Source organism: Pleurodeles waltl, chromosome 6 (genome assembly GCF_031143425.1).
Source record: "Pleurodeles waltl isolate 20211129_DDA chromosome 6, aPleWal1.hap1.20221129, whole genome shotgun sequence".
NCBI lineage: Eukaryota > Metazoa > Chordata > Amphibia > Caudata > Salamandridae > Pleurodeles > Pleurodeles waltl.
The window spans coordinates 20843622-20864133 of NC_090445.1; the positions used below are offsets into that span (position 1 = coordinate 20843622).

Here is a 20512-nt window from a genome sequence, read left to right on the forward strand (position 1 = left end):
TGCAGTAAGTGTTGATAAAACCACAGCAGAGCCTAGTAAGAGTGTCTCCTGCGTGCATGGCCTGGGACCTGGCATTGCAGTAAGTGTTGGTAAAACCACGGCAGCGCCTAGTAAGAGTGCCTCCTGCGTGCATGGCCTCAGACCCGGCATTGCAGTAAGTGTCGGTAAAACCACGGCAGCGCCTAGTAAGAGTGTCTCCTGCGTGCATGGCCTGGGACCTGGCATTGCAGTAAGTGTTGGTAAAACCACGGCAGCGCCTAGTAAGAGTGCCTCCTGCGTGCATGGCCTCAGACCCGGCATTGCAGTAAGTGTCGGTAAAACCACGGCAGCGCCTAGTAAGAGTGCCTCCTGCGTGCATGACCTCGGAACTGGCATTGCAGTAAGTGTCGGTAAAACCACGGCAGCGCCTAGTAAGAGTGCCTCCTGCGTGCATGGCCTCAGACCCGGCATTGCAGTAAGTGTTGGTAAAACCACAGCAGCGCCTAGTAAGAGTGCCTCCTGCGTGCATGGCCTCAGACCCGGCATTGCAGTAAGTGTTGATAAAACCACAGCAGAGCCTAGTAAGAGTGCCTCCTGCGTGCATGGCCTCAGACCCGGCATTGCAGTAAGTGTCGGTAAAACCACGGCAGCGCCTAGTAAGAGTGTCTCCTGCGTGCATGGCCTGGGACCTGGCATTGCAGTAAGTGTTGGTAAAACCACGGCAGCGCCTAGTAAGAGTGCCTCCTGCGTGCATGGCCTCAGACCCGGCATTGCAGTAAGTGTCGGTAAAACCACGGCAGCGCCTAGTAAGAGTGCCTCCTGCGTGCATGACCTCGGAACTGGCATTGCAGTAAGTGTCGGTAAAACCACGGCAGCGCCTAGTAAGAGTGCCTCCTGCGTGCATGGCCTCAGACCCGGCATTGCAGTAAGTGAACCGCAGCAGCGCCTAGTAAGAGTGTCCCCTGGTCTTGAGAGGGTGTTGTTCTCCACACCATGTCTGACTGGGTCTTGCCTCGTCTTGCCCCTTCCAGCTCTACGTGTCTTCAGAGAGCCGCTTCACCACTCTGGCAGAGCTGGTCCATCACCACTCGACTGTCGCCGACGGACTCATCACCACGCTGCACTACCCAGCACCCAAGCGCAACAAGCCCACCATCTACGGGGTGTCCCCCAACTACGACAAGTGGGAGATGGAGCGGACTGACATTACCATGAAGCACAAGCTGGGAGGGGGGCAGTATGGGGAGGTGTACGAAGGAGTGTGGAAGAAATACAACCTCACCGTAGCTGTCAAGACTTTAAAGGTGAGGAGAGCGGCATGGGAGAGGGAGGGTGGGGGTGCGTGTGTCTGTGTGTGTCTGTGTGTGTACTCGTGCTGTGTGAGTAAGCATACTGCACATATCAGAGTGTGAGTGGGCACAAAAGGTGACATACCCCTTACTGTGCTACAGCTCCATTCCCCACATATCCCATGCTGTGCTGTAGTTCTGCTCCCCACAGATCCCCTGCAGTGCTGCAGTTCTGCTTCCCACGGATCCCCTGCAGTGCTGCAGTTCTGCTCCCCACAGATCCCCTGTTGTGCTGCAGTTTTACTCCCCACAGATCCCCTGATGTGCTGTACCTCTGCTCCCCACAGATCCCCGGCTGTGCTGCAGTTCTGCTCCCACAGATCCACTGCTGTGCTGCAGTTCTGCCCCCCACAGATCCCCCACTGTGCTGCATTTCTGCCCCCCACAGATCCCCTGCTGTCCTGCAGTTCTACCCCCAACAGATCCTTTTCTGTGCTGCAGTTATGTATCCCGACATTTTCCTTGCTGTGCTGCTATTCTGCTCCCCACTGATCCCCTGCTGTGCTGCTATTCTGCTCCCCACTGATCCCCTGCTATGCTGTAGTTCTGCTCCCCACTGATCCCCTGTTGTGCTGTATCTCTTCTCCCCACAGATCCCCTGTTGTGCTGTACTTTTGCTCCCCACAGATCCCCTGCTTTGCTGAAGTTCTGCCCCCTTCAGATCCCCTGCTGTAATTCTGCCCCCCACAGATCCCCTGCTTTGCTGCAGTTCTGCTCCCCACAGATCCCCTGCTTTGCTGCAGTTCTGCTCCCCACAGATCCCCTGCTTTGCTGCAGTTCTGCTCCCCACAGATCCCCTGCTGTGCTGCATTTCTGCCCCCTTCAGATCCCCTGCTGTAATTCTGCCCCCCACAGATCCCCCACTGTGCTGCATTTCTTCCCCCGCTGTGCTGCATTTCTGCCCCCACAGATCCCCTGCTGTCCTGCAGTTCTACCCCCCAACAGATCCACTGCTGTGCTGCAGTTCTGCTCCCTACAGATCACCTACTGTGCTGCAATTCTGCTCCCCACAGATCCCCTGCTGTGCTGCAGTTCTGCTTCCCACAGATCCCCTGCTGTGCTGCAGTTCTGCTCCCCACTGATCCACTGCTGTGCCCGACAGTTCTGCTCCCCACTGATCCCCTGCTGTGCTGCAGTTCTGCTCCCCACGGATCCCCTGCTGTGCTGCAGTTCTGCTCCCCACGGATCCCCTGCTGTGCTGCAGTTCTGCTCCCCACGGATCCCCTACTGTGCTGCATTTCTGCTCCCCACGGATCCCCTACTGTGCTGCAGTTCTGCTCCTCACGGATCCCCTGGTGTGCTGCAGTTCTGCTCCCCACAGATCCCCTCCTGTGCTCTAGTTCTGCTCCCCATAGATCCCCTGCTGTCCTGCAGTTCTACCTCCAACAGATCCCCTGCTGTGCTGCAGTTCTGCTCCCTACAGATCACCTACTGTGCTGCAATTCTGCTCCCCACAGATCCCCTGCTGTGCTGCAGTTCTGCTCCCCACTGATCCCCTGCTGTGCTGCAGTTCTGCTCCCCACTGATCCCCTGCTGTGCTGCAGTTCTGCTCCCCACTGATCCACTGCTGTGCTGCAGTTCTGCTACCCCAGACCCCCTGCTGTGCTGCAGTTCTGCTACCCCAGACCCCCTGCTGTGCTGCAGTTCTGCTCCCCACGGATCCCCTACTGTGCTGCATTTCTGCTCCCCACGGATCCCCTACTGTGCTGCATTTCTGCTCCCCACAGATCCCCTGCTGTGCTGCATTTCTGCTACCCCAGACCCCCTGCTGTGCTGCAGTTCTGCTACCCCAGACCCCCTGCTGTGCTGCAGTTCTGCTACCCCAGACCCCCTGCTGTGCTGCATTTCTGCTCCCCACGGATCCCCTACTGTGCTGCATTTCTGCTCCCCACGGATCCCCTACTGTGCTGCATTTCTGCTCCCCACGGATCCCCTGCTGTGCTGCAATTCTGCTCCCCACAGATCCCCTGCTGTGCTGCAGTTCTGCTCCCCACAGATCCCCTGCTGTGCTGCAGTTCTGCTCCCCACAGATCCCCTGCTGTGCTGCAGTTCTGCTCCCCACAGATCCCCTCCTGTGCCGCAGTACCAGTACGCGTGTACCCCCTGCTGTGTTTCCACCCTGTGCTGCTGGCAGAACCTGCCCCCTCCTGGTGATCGCTCTTCGAAGGGATCATCAGGAGATCCGCGACCCTTGGAAATAAATGAACCTAGAGACATCTGTTTGGACAGAGCGCCACCTAGTGGACAGCTTGCGGTACTGAAGACCTGGCCGCTCTGTTCAGCTTCTTTGCCAATGTTTTGAGTTTTAAAGCGAGGTGCTCGGTGCTTCCTCACATTTTGTGAGTTTTTGGTGGGGTGCATCATCTTCTTCCTGCCCCAGGCCGGGTACGTAGCTGTGGAAGGGGGTTTAGTTACCTGTTTGGGAAACCCCACACAGCGTCTTTTGGAATGGACGACGACTCATATTCCCCCCCCGCCACGGGTAACCCGAGGTGACCTTTAAAGAGTAGTGACATGGCATTACTACAACCCTGGGCCGAGCCCCCCCCCCCCCCCCTTTCCTGTCCCTGGGAGAGACCCCCTTACCACCACCTGTCCCTGGGCCGAGATCCCCCTCCACCACACACTGTACCCAGACCCCCTCATCACTGCAAACTGCACCCAGACCCCCCCCCCCACACACACACGCTGTGCCACTGCGCCCGGACCTCTGCTGTGCCACTGCGCCCGGACCTCCTCTTGATGGGTGGGTGGGTGGGAGTTGGAAGTGGAGTTGAAATGTTTGCAGTCTACATGGTGTGAGACACAGCAAAGACTAATTTGATATCATGCAAGGGTTATGTACTGTTGAAGCTCCTTTGCAGTGGAGTCATCTGGGATGTGTTAAATGTCCACTGAGCAGGACCCCTCTAATTGCCTCCTGGAGAGATTCGTCGTTGTGGTGGCAGACACATCTTGAGCGTTGGAAGTCTGGACAGGGAGATGGGTGGCTGTGAGCGGCAGATGGGTCATGTGTCTCAAGGCTGGTATGCTTGGGTCACTTGAACAATTGAGAAGTAAATTGTTGAAGGTTGAGTTGTTGTAGAGGACAGGTAGTTCTCAAGTTGTTTGTGGGCAGGAAGGTTGAGTTGTTGTAGGACAGGTAGTTCTCAAGTTTTCAGGAAGGTTGAGTTGTTGTAGGGGACAGGTAGTTCTCAAGTTGTTTGTGGGTAGGAAGGTTGAGTTGTTGTAGGACAGGTAGTTCTCCAGTTGTTTGCAGGAAGAAAGGTTGAGTTATGTGGAGGGCACACATTTAATCTTTTCACCTGCCACTTGTCTTTTCGTGTGAAAGGTTTTGAGTGGTTTAACTGTTTTCACATGTTAGCAACAAACTTCACTCATGAATGTTGCCTGCATGGTCTTTGCAACATGTCGTTAGATATGATCAACAAACATGACAGTTCTCTGTTTCTCTATGGGCGCACTGGGTTGGAGTATTGAGAGAGTGGCACTAGGGCTGCTCAGCACTGTGGGTATCTGCAGGGCACACTGGAATGGGAAGGAGTACTGAGAGAGTGGCACTGGGGCTGCTCAGCACTGTGGATATCAGAAGGGCACACTGGAATGGGATGGAGTATTGAGCGAGTGGCACTGGGCAGCTCAGCACTGGGTATCTGCAGGGCACACTGCAGTGGGTGGAGTATTACAGCATTGTACTGGGGCTGATCAGCATTGTGGATATCAGAAGGGCACACTGCAATGGAATAGAGTATTGAGAGAGTAGAGTGGCACTGGGGCTGCTCAGCACTGTGGGTATTTGCAGAGCACACTGGAATGGGATGGAGTATTGAGAGAGTGGCACTGGTGCTGCTCAGCACTGTGGGTATTTGCAGAGCACACTGGAATGGGATGGAGTATTGAGAGAGTGGCACTGGGGCTGCTCAGCACTGTGGGTATTTGCAGAGCACACTGGAATGGGATGGAGTATTGAGCGAGTGGCACTGGGCTGCTCAGCACTGGGTATCTGCAGGGCACACTGAATTGGATGGAGTATTGAGCGAGTGGCACTGGTGCTGCTCAGCACTGGGTATCTGTAGAGCACACTGGAATTGGATGGAGTATTGAGAGAGTGGCACTGGGGCTGCTCAGCACTGGATATCCGCAGGGTGCACTGGAATTGGATGGAGTATTGAGAGAGTGCCGCTGGGGCTGCTCAGCACTGGATATCCGCAGGGCGCACTGGAATTGGATGGAGTATTGAGAGAGTGGCACTGGGGCTGCTCAGCACTGTGGGTATCTGGACACCAGAGTTTCATAGTGTTAAGAGTGACCCTCAGATATTGCAGCACTCTGCATATGTGCGGAACTCACTAGAATAGGCTGGTTTGTTGACCGAATGGCAAAGGGAGGCTCAGCACACTATCTGTGCTCCAGTGCACAAGGGGATGGATTTGTTAGAAGATGCGCATTGGAGCAGGATTGTACAAAGCTTCCAGACCCTTCCCGTAAGCCAGGAGCTGGGCAGTGTGGCTGCAGGCTGTGTCACAGTGGCTCGCAGTGGTCTCAAGAGACTTCCTCTTCCTCACATTCTTTTTTTCCTCCCACTGCAGGAGGACACCATGGAGGTCGAGGAGTTCTTGAAGGAGGCTGCAGTGATGAAAGAAGTCAAGCACCCAAACTTGGTGCAGCTGCTTGGTAAGTGGGTGACCCCAACCTTGGCACTGTGTAGCCTACGATACGCTGGTGATGATATACAGCACTGAGGGGACTGGTCATGCAGAAATGAAAGGATACGTTCCTGGACAGGGAGGACCAATTCAAGCGCAGTCTTGGGAATGACCTTGGAACTAGAGTGCTCGGCTTAGGGTAGCAAGGTGAGGGATGCTCCTTTGTGTAGATGACAAGTCTCTGAAGACCCTGCAGCAGCTGTTCAGGGGATTGCTTTGTGCATACTTAGTGTAGCTGGCAGGTCTGCAAAGACTTGAGAGGGGTCAACATGCACATGGGAGAAGGGGGTGGAGGACATGCCTTCATGTAATTTGCAGATCTCCAAAGACCATCAGCAGCTGCAAAGGGGAGGGGAGCGGGCAGGGCACTCTATCATGTAGTTGGCAGGTCTGCGAAGGCTGCATGAGCTGCAAAGGGAGGCATGCTGCACATGCAGGGAGAGTGGAGAAGGGCACCACTTCATGTAGCTGGAAGGTCTGAATGCTGCATAGGGAGGGCATGCAGCACATGAATGGGGAGGGGGAGAAGGGCACTGCTGCATGTGGCTGGAGGGGGTCTGTGAATGCTCCACAGGGAGGGCATGCTGCACATGAGGGGAGAAGGTCACTGCTTCGTGTAGCTGGAAGGTCTGTGAATGCGGCACAGGGAGGGCATGCTACACATGAAGGGGAGAAGGACACTGCTTCGTGTAGCTGGAAGGTCTGTGAATGCTGCACAGGGAGGGCATGCTGCACATGAGGGGAGAAGGGCACTGCTTCGTGTAGCTGGAAGGTCTGTGAATGCGGCACAGGGAGGGCATGCTACACATGAGGGGAGAAGGACACTGCTTCGTGTAGCTGGAAGGTCTGTGAATGCTGCACAGGGAGGGCATGCTGCACATGAGGGGAGAAGGGCACTGCTTCGTGTACCTGGAAGGTCTGTGAATGCTGCACATGAGGGGAGAAGGGCACTGCTGCATGTAGCTGGAGGGGGTCTGTGAATGCTGCACAGGGAGGGCATGCTGCACATGAGGGGAGAAGGGCACTGCTGCATGTAGCTGGAAGGTCTGTGAATGCTGCAAAGGGAGGGCATGCTGCACATGAGGGGAGAAGGGCAGTGCTGTATGTAGCTGGAAGGTCTGTGAATGCTGCACAGGGAGGGCATGCTGCACAGGGAGGGGAGAAGGGCACGGCTGCATGTAGCTGGAAGGTCTGTGAATGCTGCACAGGGAGGGCATGCTGCACATGAGAGAGGGGAGAAGGGCTCTGCTTCATGTAGCTGGAAGGCCTCCAAAGCCCTGCAGCAGCTGAGCACAGGGCTGACACCACGCGTGGAGCTCGGGCAGGAGTGGGCAGCCACGAGTGGGTGTGTTCGCCGTGCAGTAAATGCTGTTAGTAAGTCATTAGCTGGTCTCCTCCAGCCTCTCACCTTCCACTGAAGATGGTTTGTCTCTTAGGTTAGTGTCCCATGCTTCCTTCATGCCGCCTCTTGCCCCTTCCCACCCTTCTCCCAACCCTTGGTTCTGAGTTACTGCCAGAATGCCATGAAATGCTGGGGCCAGTCTGCAGAATGTTCCTCTGAAATACCCACAGTAACGGAGCCTGTGATCTCCAAGTACTGCAGGGGCACACAAGATGTGTAGCTCACTGGGGTAGATGGAGAGTGATACTCCTCACATGAACCCAGTCCTTGCTCATCCTCCCTAGGAGACCCAGAGCAAAGGGAACCCTGAAATCCCTGACAGCCTTGCCTGCCTCCTGCCTCCAGCTTCTCCCTTCAGGGGCAGGCCACTGGTCATTGCTTTACTCCTCTGCAGCCTGAGTCTGCTGTAGATTCACACACTGTGGACATTCTGCCAACTAGTGTTTGTTCTGGAAAGTTATACCCTTTCTTAGGCCTTGATTACACAGCCCAAGCGCTGTGCTGCAAGACGTATTGTTTGCAATTCAGTGCTCTTACACCCCGCCCACAGCTTCCCATTCATTGTTTTCATTGTCACTCTCATTTGCAGTCTTTCGATTGCTTTGCTCCCATAGGCTTCCCTCCCTTTCTTGTGTTAGCTCCTCCCTTGAGCATGGACTAAGTACGTGTTCGTCGTCGTCCTTTTTTTTTTTTTTTTAAACATCATTTTACTTTATAAGCATTTGGTATTATTCCTGGACATGCAATGTGCTTTCTTACTTTTAACACAAGCATATGGCTTCTTATTATTATTGCTTTCACCCACAGCTGTGCTGCTCTACTCTAGGCCATGCCACTCCACCCCACACTACAGCACTTCACTCTACACTACTCCGTGCCACTCTCCTCTAGGCCACTCCACACCCTTTATGCTGCTCCACTCTCCTGTACGCCACTCCACACCCTCTATGCCGCTCCACTCTCCTGTACGCCACTCCTCACCCTCTATGCTGCTCCACTCTCCTATACACCGCTCCACACCCTCTATGCTGCTCCACTCTCCTTTACGCCACTCCACACCCTCTATGCTGCTCCACTCTCCTGTACGCCACTCCACACCCTCTATGCTGCTCCACTCCCCTGTACGCCACTCCACACCCTCTATGCTGCTCCACTCCCCTGTACGCCACTCCACACCCTCTATGCCGCTCCACTCTCCTGTACGCCACTCCACACCCTCTACGCCGCTCCACTCTCCTGTACGTCACTCCACACCTTCTATGCCGCTCCACTCTCCTGTACGTCACTCCACACCCTCTATGCCGCTCCACTCTCCTGTACCCCACTCCACACCCTCTATCCCGCTCCACTCCCCTGTACGCCACTCCACACCCTCTATGCTGCTCCACTCCCCTGTACGCCACTCCACACCCTCTATGCCGCTCCACTCTCCTGTACGCCACTCCACACCCTCTATGCTGCTCCACTCCCCTGTACGCCACTCCACACCCTCTATGCTGCTCCACTCCCCTGTACGCCACTCCACACCCTCTATGCTGCTCCACTCTCCTGTACCCCACTCCACACCCTCTATGCTGCTCCACTCCCCTGTACGCCACTCCACACCCTCTATGCTGCTCCATTCCCCTGTACGCCACTCCACACCCTCTACGCCGCTCCACTCTCCTGTACGCCACTCCACACCCTCTACGCCGCTCCACTCTCCTGTACGTCACTCCACACCCTCTATGCCGCTCCACTCTCCTGTACCCCACTCCATACCCTCTATGCTGCTCCACTCCCCTGTACCCCACTCCACACCTTCTATGCTACTCCACTCCCCTGTACCCCACTCCACACCCTCTATGCTGCTCCACTCTCCTGTACGCCACTCCACACCCTCTACGCCGCTCCACTCTCCTGTACGCCACTCCTCACCCTCTACGCCGCTCCACTCTCCTGTACGTCACTCCTCACCCTCTACGCCGCTCCACTCTCCTGTACGTCACTCCACACCCTCTACGCTGCTCCACTCTCCTGTACGCCACTCCTCATCCTCTACGCCGCTCCACTCTCCTGTACGTCACTCCACGCCCTCTATGCCGCTCCACTCTCCTGTACGCCACTCCACACGCTCTATGCCGCTCCACTCTCCTGTACGCCACTCCTCACCCTCTACGCCGCTCCACTCTCCTGTACCCCACTCCACACCCTCTAGGCTGCTCCACTCTACTGTACATGACTCCACATCCTCTAAGCTGCTCCACTCTCATGTACCCTACTCCACTCTCCTCTACCCCACTCCACACCCTCTATGCCGCTCCACTCTCCTGTACGCCGCTCCACTCTCCTGTACGCCACTCCACACCCTCTATGCCGCTCCACTCTCCTGTACGTCACGCCACACCCTCTATGCCGCTCCACTCTCCTGTACGTCACGCCACACCCTCTATGCCGCTCCACTCTCATGTACCCTACTCCACTCTCCTCTACACCTCCGCACACCCTCTGCCACTCCACTCTCCTCTACCCCACTCCACACCATCTATGCTGCTCCACTCTCCTACCCTACTCCACTCTACGCCATTCCACACCCTCTACCCTGCTCCACTCTCCTCTAGGCCACTCCACACCCTCTATGCTGCTCCACTCTCGTCGTCCCTACTCCACTCCACCAACTTTTAGCCGTTCTCTGACACCGTTGAGATCTATCGAGTGTTTCCATGTCATGCGTGATGATGGCCGAGGTGTGGTTATCGTGTTCTGGGGCACAGCGAGTATCTGCGTGATGGATGAAGAGGTGTGCGAGACACACACAGTTTATAGTGTTCAGTACGTTTACAGCTTTGAGCAGTTCTGCTGGTCCCTTTATGGTATATGTTATGTTTATAGTCTGCTTAGCCTGGCCTGGGGAGACCACTGGCACTGCCTCGGTAGGCAGTATCCACTGTTTCCCAAACCTTTGTCACTTGATCAGGGATTCCACAACTTGCATTGAGCCTGTGTGTTGCTTCCTGTGTCGCCCAGGTGTGTGTACGCGGGAGCCTCCTTTCTACATCATCACAGAGTTCATGACCTTCGGGAACCTGCTGGATTACCTGCGGGAGTGCAACCGCCAAGAGGTGAATGCTGTGGTCTTGCTGTACATGGCCACACAGATCTCATCTGCCATGGAGTACCTGGAGAAGAAGAACTTTATTCACAGGTAAGGTGGCACTCTGCCCTAACCAGTCTGTGGCTTTGGCGAGGCAGCCATGGGTGGGACATGGGGGGGCTCCAGGCAGTTTCTGCAAGTGATATATTTTCAAGCAGAACCCCAAGGACGTGGTGTGTATTTGAGCAGAACCTTATGGACAAAGGTAGCGAGTACAGGTAGTGAGAGCTGAGGAGGGATCAGACAGTGGTGTGTCTGAGCAGGACTATACAGATGATGGTTGCGACCACAGATATTGAAAGCAGAGGAGGGGTCGGACACCAGTGTATGTTTGAGCAGGACCCTACAGGTGATGGTTGCGACCACAGATATTGACAGCTGTCGGACACCAGTGTGTGTTTGAGCAGGACCCTACAGATGATGGTTGCAACCACAGATATTGAGAGCTGAGGAGGGGTCGGACACCACTGTGTATTTGAGCAGGACCCTACAGATGATGGTTGCGACCACAGATATTGAGAGCTGAGGATCGGTCGGACACCGGTGTGTGTTTGAGCTTGACCCTACATATGACGGTCGTGACCACAGATATCGAGAGCGGAGGAGGGGTCGGACACCGGTGTGTGTTTGAGCAGGACCCAACATATGAAGGTAGCCACCACAGATATTGAGAGCAGGGTATGGGTCGTACACCGGTGTGTGTTTGAGCAGGACCCTACATATGACGGTCGTGACCACAGATATTGAGAGCAGGGTATGGGTCGTACACCGGTGTGTGTTTGAGCAGGACCCTACATATGACGGTCTTGACCACAGATATTGAGAGCTGAGGAGGGGTCGTACACCGGTGTGTGTTTGAGCAGGACCCTACAGATGATGGTTGCGACCACAGATACTGAGATCTGATGAAGAGTCGGACACCAGTGTGTGTTTGAACAGGACAGATGACCGTCGCAACCACAGACACTGAGGAGCATCAGACATGGGTATAGGTCAGATGCAAACCAGTGTCCGTGGTGGCCAATGTCTGTACATAAATGTGGAAAGGAAGGGTTTAGGTTGATGTTTGCTGAGTGGATGTACCAGTGGCCAAGGTGACAGTTTTCAGAAAAACCGTAAAGGAGGTGCAAGGTGGTCTGGGGAGAGACAGCTTTGTTGAGGCTTGTGGCTTGCAGCCCTAGAAGAGGTTTTTGGAGAGTGTGGGGTGGGTGTCAAGTACTGCTTAAGGACAAGGGGATTTAACTGCTCTGTATCTGAGAGCTGACCTGGCAAGAGTATTGAGAAGTTGTTGTTTGTGAGGAGAGGTAAAAGAGCATGTAGGGTGAAAAGATACTTTTGCAGCATGAATCTTTTCTGGATTCACCAACTATGAACTATTCCGCTATCTAGTGGTTGGGTCCGGAATTCTCCAGTGTAGTAGTAATCCTTCTGTTTTAAGGTTGCAGGCTATCAGACACATCTTGCGAAAGATATCTTGTGGCGTTTCAGAAAGTTGACCTGGGATGCATTCTGCCCATTGCTTTCCAGTGGCCTTCTACAGGGAGTGCAGAATTATTAGGCAAGTTGTATTTTTGAGGATTAATTTTATTATTGAACAACAACCATGTTCTCAATGAACCCAAAAAACTCATTAATATCAAAGCTGAAATTTTTGGAAGTAGTTTTTAGTTTGTTTTTAGTTTTAGCTATGTTAGGGGGATATCTGTGTGTGCAGGTGACTATTACTGTGCATAATTATTAGGCAACATAACAAAAAAAATATATACCCATTTCAATTATTTATTATTACCAGTGAAACCAATATAACATCTCAACATTCACAAATATACATTTCTGACATTCAAAAACAAAACAAAAACAAATCGGTGACCAATATAGCCACCTTTCTTTGCAAGGACACTCAAAAGCCTGCCATCCATGGATTCTGTCAGTGTTTTGATCTGTTCACCATCAACATTGCGTGCAGCAACAACCACAGCCTCCCAGACACTGTTCAGAGGTGTACTGTTTTCCCTCCTTGTAAATCTCACATTTGATGATGGACCACAGGTTCTCAATGGGGTTCAGATCAGGTGAACAAGGAGGCCATGTCATTAGATTTCCTTCTTTTATACCCTTTCTTGCCAGCCACGCTGTGGAGTACTTGGACGCGTGTGATGGAGCATTGTCCTGCATGAAAATCATGTTTTTCTTGAAGGATGCAGACTTCTTCCTGTACCACTGCTTGAAGAAGGTGTCTTCCAGGAACTGGCAGTAGGACTGGGAGTTGAGCTTGACTCCATCCTCAACCCGAAAAGGCCCCACAAGCAGTCACCTTGTAGGCACTAGGGGCCACGATTTAAAAGGTGCAGCAGGTGCAGTGACACAGGGGCGAAAAGCTCTAGGAAACCCACTGAGCACCGATTATTGCAAAATTTTACTACTAAACAAGCAGTCGGGAGTGTTCTTTGATTCTTTTGTAACAGTTGCACCCAAAGTAACACATAGCCTACAGCAACACTGTAAAAAAAAAAAAAAAATCTGTAACCTCTTGGACTTTTCTGTCTACCTACAACTTATCTTACAGTCAGCGCACTTATATGGCACTTTTTGTGTGGTCCTAAAATGCTTCTCATTCTGGACACAGTAACACTGTGGCGAGGGTATTCTCCACTCTGTAACATTAGCGCTTTAGCCATTGCAAACACTTTATAAATACTTATAGCTTACCATGTGGCATTCCATAGCAGGCATTGCAAAGCCAATAGGTCTCGCCCAAGCGTGATTTATTGGCTGCCAGTTTTTTTTAGCCATATTATACAGCAGTGTTAGCTTCAGTGCACCATAACTGGGGGAAAAAAGCTGTATAATGCGGACAACACTGGCTGTGTCATACAACTGTTTATATATTACTTTCAGCCGTATGCAACATAGTTAAAAACATAAGTAAAAATAATAAATCTCACATAGGCAAGATCTATTGGCTTTGCCAATGTTTTTTTTTTTTTGCTGTGCATTGCACATTAGTGCCCCGATATGTGTATCCAGCAAATCATATTCAAGTAGTGTATGTTAGTAATTATGCTGTGAATTAATTGTCATATCCATGTTAACAAGCATTGGCATAGCCTATAAGTCTCACCTTTGGGACCTTATAGGTATTTAGCCATGTAGCACATTAAACCTTTATCAGAACAGTGTGCTGGGGACCTTATAAGGACTTAGCCATGCAACACATTAAACCTTCATCAGAAATAAACTGTGTTTGTGCATTCCTTTCTACGTTTGGCATTAGACTGTAATGGTCAGAACATCCCCTAGAGTGCAGCACAATAAAAAATATCATTTGGAGAAACATGGTCATGGAACCATAAAGTCAGCCCCTAGTGGGCATAACCCCCTGAAAAGAGAAGGACAGAAAACATTGCAGTGTAACCATATATTAAGCCCTCGAAGGGCATAGTGCATTACACAATTGTGGGCAGAGCAGGCCTGCTAGAATATTATTTCAAACAAGGCCCTTACAACACAAACTACTCCCAGCTGTAAAGAAAAGCCCCAGCCATGAGAGAGCCTAAAAAGATATTGAATGGTGGGAGAGGTTATGAACCCATACCAACCTCCCCCAGCCTGGTATGGGGACCCAGAAGATGAGCTGGGCAGAAACAGCACGTCATGCTGAACATTTTGGTGGTGGTCCCATTGTCCTATGACCACGACAGGCTGTGAGATGTGGGCAAAAGTGTGTTGTAAAAGGAATGCCCCGCAAAGCATTAAGGCGAGTTTCCCAAGTGCAGTGGATAATATATCATCTCCCGCTGTGCCGAGGAGAGCCCCGTTGACGGTTTCCCTTGTGTATTTTCTATTTAAAAGGTATTAGTTTGTATATTTTTCAACTGCTAAACTTGGAAAGAATTTAGGAATGGGGCTGCAAATTTAACTGGTGCTCATGTAAAGCACTCCAGTCTTCCGGTTGAGTTCACCTTTGTCGGTTGCAGACGCCTCAAAGAAACAGCGCAATGCCAGAGGAAGAAACAAAATACTGTCACGAGCTCGAAGCGGAGAGGCAAAATAAAAAAGTAGTGTGCTGACACTAAAGTACATGGCTGATAGTACAATAGCCCATATAAAAGGGTCAGTCTCCAAGGCGGTACAAAACAGCCCCAAGGCGGGACAAACCTAAAGCATTTACCTAACAAACCAAAGGAATTTTGAAAGGCTGGCCAAGGAACGAATTAAAGTGATGGGTGTAGTGAAATCCCACAGAAGTAGATTACAGCATGTTGAGAGATCGCACGTATGCTGCCTAGGCTGGACCTAAACAGGAGGAAACTCCAACTTGTGAGACTTTCTCCACGTATTTGCAGTGAAGCTGAAAAATGTAACATTGCAGTTAGGCAGGCTGAGATGGAGTCGGTGGGTCAAGGAATATCTGTGGTTACCACTCATGCGTTTACCATTGTGTAGGAAGACTGGCCTAGTGTGTGGTTACACCTTATACTGGGTCCAGGCAACCCTTATTAGATAGTGTTAGTGTCTAGGTAGCCAGAGCTCTCTAGTGGTAGCTGTGGTGAGCAGCCAAGACTTATCTAGGAGGAGTGTGAAGCACTTGCAATACCACACTAGTCACACAGTAACTTATCACACATGAAAGAAACCACGCAATGTTGCAAAAATAAAGGGACTTTATTATAGGAACACCAGACTAGATTATTATAGGCAGAACCCCTTCTGGAGGTAAGTACACACAAAATATACACAGGTAAGTATTAGGAAATAGCACAAAATAGCAAGGGCCCTATAGTGGGGCCAAACCACATACTAAAAAGGTGGAAAGCGAGAATGGGTCCCACATTAGAGGATATGGAGTAGTTGGCCAAGGGCTGGGAGAGAATGAAACCCCAAGAGGTAAGTATCTAGAAGACCCCCAGCGACCAGGAGAGCAGAGGTAAGTTACCTGGCCACCTCATAGGCTAACATCAGGACTTGGAATATTGCAAGAACAGGGCCAGTTCGGTGGAACCCAACGGTGGAGTCTGTAAGACGAGGAACTGCAAAAGAAGGGGACAGAGACCAGTCCATGCAGGAGTGTCCAGACGGGGCAGAAGGCAATGCCCACCCTTTTGTGGGTGAAGATCCGTGTCAACTGTGTTGAATGAGCTCCAGCTGTGGAGAGCAGGAGCTGCATATGAGTCCCTGAAGTCACCTAGGAGCTGTCCTTTGAAAGGCACTGGATTGCAGATGGGTCAGTGGTCAGAAGTATCACCAACAACAAGCACAAGCAAATGCAACAGGAGTTGTTGGAGATTTGCAGAGCTGAAGAGGACTAATAAGGGTCCTGGGGACTCGACCCTTGGAGGGGAGTCCAAGCGAACCCTGAGAAGACAGAGCCAGCAGGAGCGATCAGAGGCCCTACAAGCAACCCACTGGCAGCAGGCACAGTAAGTCCCATTGAGGCCCAGTCAGCACACCTGGAGAGGAGTCCCTCGTCGCTGGAGCAGCTGAGAGGAGACTGTCCTTGCAGAGGTAGAGTACTGGGGGCTGGGGCTACTTGGAGGCTGAAGATCCTTGGAGCAGGAGTCAACAAGCCTTGGTTGCTGCAACAGTCGTGGTGCACAGGGATTCTGTCCTGGGGGAAGAGGCAAGGGCTCACCATCCCCCAGGTTGGACAGAAGGCAGAGAGGACTCAGAGGACCCATCTGAACCACCACCTTTGTTATAGAATCTTCGTGGGTCCAGGGGACAGCAGATTCCAGGAGCCAGACGTCGTTGCCTTGGGTGCCTGCAGATGCAGGGGAGTGACTCCTTCCCTCCAAGGGAGATTCCTTCTTGCTTCTTTGGTGCAGCTGAAGTCTTGCCGACCTCAGAGGATGTACAGCCGTGGAAATGTTGCTAGTTGCTGACAGGAGCCGTGGAAACAGTGTTGCAAGGAGAAGTTGTCTCAGTGTTGCAGTCTTGTTCGGTTCCTGTGAAGTCCAACAGCGGTTTCGGTGACCAGGAGCTGAAGAGGTTGTTGCAGAGGAGTCCTGGTGGAGTCTTGCACGCCGAATCTGGTGACCCACCTGCAAGGGAGTCCTTTAGTAGCCCAAAAAGGGGCTTGGTCACTTTGCAAGGTGACCACCTATCGGAGGGGGTCACTGACGTCACCTGCCTAACCTGGCCAATCAGATGCTCCCAGGAGCCTCTGCACATCTTGTTTTCAAGATAGCAGAACCAAGTGGCCACCTTGAGGAGCTCTGGGCACCACCCGTGGGGTGGTGATGGACACCCTTTCCTTTGACCAGTTTTGCATCAGAGCAGGGACCGGGAGGCCTTCGACTGCTGCAAACCGGATTATGCAAGGAGGGCACCAATTGTTCCCTTCAAAGCAGTCTGGTGGCGTGGGGAGGCTACCCCTTCCCTGCCCAGTGCCACCTATTTCCAAGGGAGAGGAGGTCGCATCCCCTCTCCCACAGGAAATCCTTTGTTCTGTCTTTCCCCTGCTTGAACTGGTCAAGCCACCGGAGGAAGGAATCCTGTCTGAAAGGCTGCAGAAGCGTGGGCTGCTTGAAGACCCTGAAAGACCAATAGGAGCAATTCTGGGGGGTCCTATAAGGAGCCCCCAGAGTGCATGGAATCATGCCACCAATACTTGCATCAGTATGGGGGTATGATTCCGACACGTTTGATGCCAAACAGGCCTAGGTTCAGAGATACCATTATGTAGCTAGACCACAAATAGTGAGTGACCTGTGGCCAGCACGTAGCTAAAATGGCTTCCCTGCACTTACGAAGTCCAGGGAATTGGAACTGGAGTTTGTAGGGGCACCTCTGCCCATGCAGGAGTGCCAAGACACAATGGGACCTGCACTCTGCCTTTTGGGATGGAAGGGCCTACCCTAGGGGTGACTAACAGTGACCTGGTGCAGTGACCCGCAGTGGAAGGGGACGTGCACCTTTTCACACAGGCTGCAAATGGCAGGCCTGCAGACACAGTTTGCATGGGCTTCCATGGGTGGCATAATACATGCTACAGCCCATGGGTGACCCCTGGTGTACCAGTGCCCTGGGTACCTAAGTACCATATACTAGGGACTTACAGGGGTACACCAGTATGCCAATTGTGGGGTGTAAATGCTACCAAGACCACAAAAGTTAGAGGATAGAGCAGAATCACTGGTGTCCTGTTTAGCAGGATGCCAGTGAAACCAGTCTAAGTACACTGACTTCAGGCAAAAAGTGGGGGTAACCATGCCAGAAAGAGGGACTTTCCTGGACGCCTGCTTTCATAGGAGATATTCTGGACACAGTGCAGTTTTAGGCCTATCTTCCCGAAGGGCGAGTTCAGGATATTCAGGCTATAATACTGATGTTTCAGCCTCTATCCTGGGTTTCCGTGAGAATGACTCTGAAGCTGCTGGGCCTCATGGCTTCCTGCATCCTGCTGGTTATACATGCCAGATGGCATCTGTGGGCTTTGCAGTGGGACCTGAAGTTCCATCACAAGAGTGAAGTTCCATTGGGCGCAGCATCAGGGCAATCTCTCCAACATGGTCCAGATCTCAGAGGGAACTGCGCAGTGTTTGCAGTTGTGGCTAACGAACCGAGATTGGGTCAGAGGCAGATCCTCCTCTCCTTTCCCCCAACCAGATCAGACAGTAGTGACAGATACTTCACTCTTGTGATGGGACGGCCATATGGGAGAGGCGGAGATGAGGCATCTGATTTCTGGTGAAGTCTGGGCTCCACATCAACCTTCTGGAGCTCAGGGCAATCAGGTTTGTATTGAGAGCATTCCTTCCCTCTCTCCAAGGGAAAGTGGTGCAGGTGTTCACAGGCAGCCTGGTACTGCAACAAGCAGGGCGGGTTGGGGTTGTGGATCCTTTGTCAAGAGGCTCTGCATCTCTTGATGTGGCTGGAATATCAGGGCATATCCCTGTTGGTCCAATATCTGGCAGGCTCTCTGAACACCAGAGCAGACAAACTCAGCCTTGGTTAGATCTGTTCGCCTCCACAGAGAACGCGCAATGTCAGCTGAGGGACGCTTTTTGTCCGGAAAGGAATACCACTTCTGTCCAGAGTGCTCAAGAAGATCAATAATGGCTGGGCCCAAGTAATTCGTGTGGCTCCGGACTGGGTACAGAGTATGGTATCCCAAGCTTCTGATCATGGCCATCGATCCTCCAATGAGACTTCCTCTTCGGGAGGATTGTCTGTCGCAGCAGCAGGGGAGGGTTCAACACCCGAACCTGTCCAGACTCCGCCTTCTTGTGTAGAGATTGAGCAGTGGCAGTTGACAGCTTTTGACCTTCCACCCAAAGTTTGAAATGTTACCTTGACAGCCAGGCGTTCCTCCTTCGCAGCGGTATACGCTTAATGTTGGCATAAATTTGTGGCACGGTGTACCAACAAAACTGTTGATCCCCTTTCTGCACCTCTGTCTGAGGTTCTCTTGTTTATTCTCTCTTGCCCAGCAAGGCTCTGCTTTGGGCACCCTTAAGGGTTATCTGTCTGCAATCTCTGCTTTGCTCTGATCTACCCTCCCTGTTTAAATCTCTCATTGTGGCACAATTCCTTAAAGGTCTTACCCACATGATCCCGCCTACCCGGTTCATAATGCTCCAGTAGGATTTGAACCTGGTACTTACTTTCCCCATGGGTGCTTCTTTTTGAGACTCTTCATAATTATCCTCTTCAGCTCCTCTCCTTAAAAACAGCCTTCCTTGTCGCCATCACCCCTGCACAGAGTGAGTGAGCTGCAAGCTCTTTCTTCAAAGCCACCCTTCATCTTTGTCCATCCTGACAAAGTGGTGCTTCGTATTCGGGTCTCTTTCCTACCTAAAGTTGTCACACCCTTTCATGTGTGCCAGTCCATCATCTCGTCTTCTTTGTACGCACCCCCACTTAATTCTCGTGAGGAGGCGAGACTCCACCGTCTGGATCCAAAAATAGCATTGGCATTCTACTTGAATCGTACCAAAGACTTCGGGGTGAACTATCAAATCTTTGTGGGTCATGTGGGTGCAAAGAAAGGACAGGTGGTGCAGAAGAAAAACGTATCTAGATGGGTTGTTCTCTGCATCAAAATGTGCTATGCATTGGCTAAGAAGCAACCCCTGGAGGGTTTGCATGCTCACTCAACCCAAGCAACAGCTGCAACCACTGCGTTAGCATGCGGAGTTCCAGTCCTGGGCATCTGCTAGGCAGCAACATGGCATTTCTGCACACGTTCACTGAACACTACTGCCTGGACAGTCAGGTCTACAGGGACGGCTAGTTTGGCTGTTTGGTCATACAGGACATCCTAGTATGATCTTAGTTCACAGACCCTCCTCCGGGCATGGTATTGCTTGGGTATCTATTCTCTGGTAAGGAATGTGCAACTAGAAGTCTTTATCAGATAAACAATTACTTACCTTCAGTAACAAATTATCTGGTCGAGGCAAATTCTAGTTGCAGATTGCTTACAGACCCACCCATCCTGCCCGCTCTGCGAACTGATTTCTAGGTACAGACTCCCTTTCAGGGCCTTAGTTCTGGCGCACCAGTCTGTGTTCTTCATGGCTCTGCGCTTCTGACGTGGAAAGTCTGAAAGAAACTGACGTCAGCACACCGAGGTGGCACCTATGTACGACCGTGAAGTCACCATGGTGAACACAATGCCAATGACGGACACTGAGTCAGCCGACGGCGTGCAAGGGTATTGCTCAAAGAAAAATCTCTGAATCCAGTCTGGCGTCTAGGTGAAATTCTAAGGCAAGGAATCTGTAACTAGAATATGTCTCTACCAGGTAATTTTTTACCGATGGTAAGTAACTTGTTCGTTAAGCAGCCCTGTCTTCCCCTGTGCATGTCACTGGTATCTTATAATTAAGCATTCCTGTCCTCCCTTGTGCACTTCACTGGTATCTGTGCTTTAATCATCCCTGTACATGTAGGTAGCATCTGTGCTTTAATTATCTCTGTCCTCCCTTGTGCGGGGTCG

General features: G+C 52.0%; 1 protein-coding gene across 5 annotated transcripts in view; it reads left to right on the forward strand.

The window, feature by feature from the left end:
- ABL1 (ABL proto-oncogene 1, non-receptor tyrosine kinase) overlaps nucleotides 1-20512 on the forward strand; it is a 243773-nt gene that overhangs the window by 189687 nt on the left and 33574 nt on the right. For all 5 annotated transcript variants that reach the window (XM_069237066.1, XM_069237068.1, XM_069237067.1 and 2 more), the window contains 3 exons: nucleotides 1011-1283; nucleotides 5918-6002; nucleotides 10443-10620. In XM_069237066.1, coding sequence (XP_069093167.1) covers nucleotides 1011-1283; nucleotides 5918-6002; nucleotides 10443-10620 — 536 coding nt within the window. The remainder of the gene's footprint in view (nucleotides 1-1010; nucleotides 1284-5917; nucleotides 6003-10442; nucleotides 10621-20512) is intronic.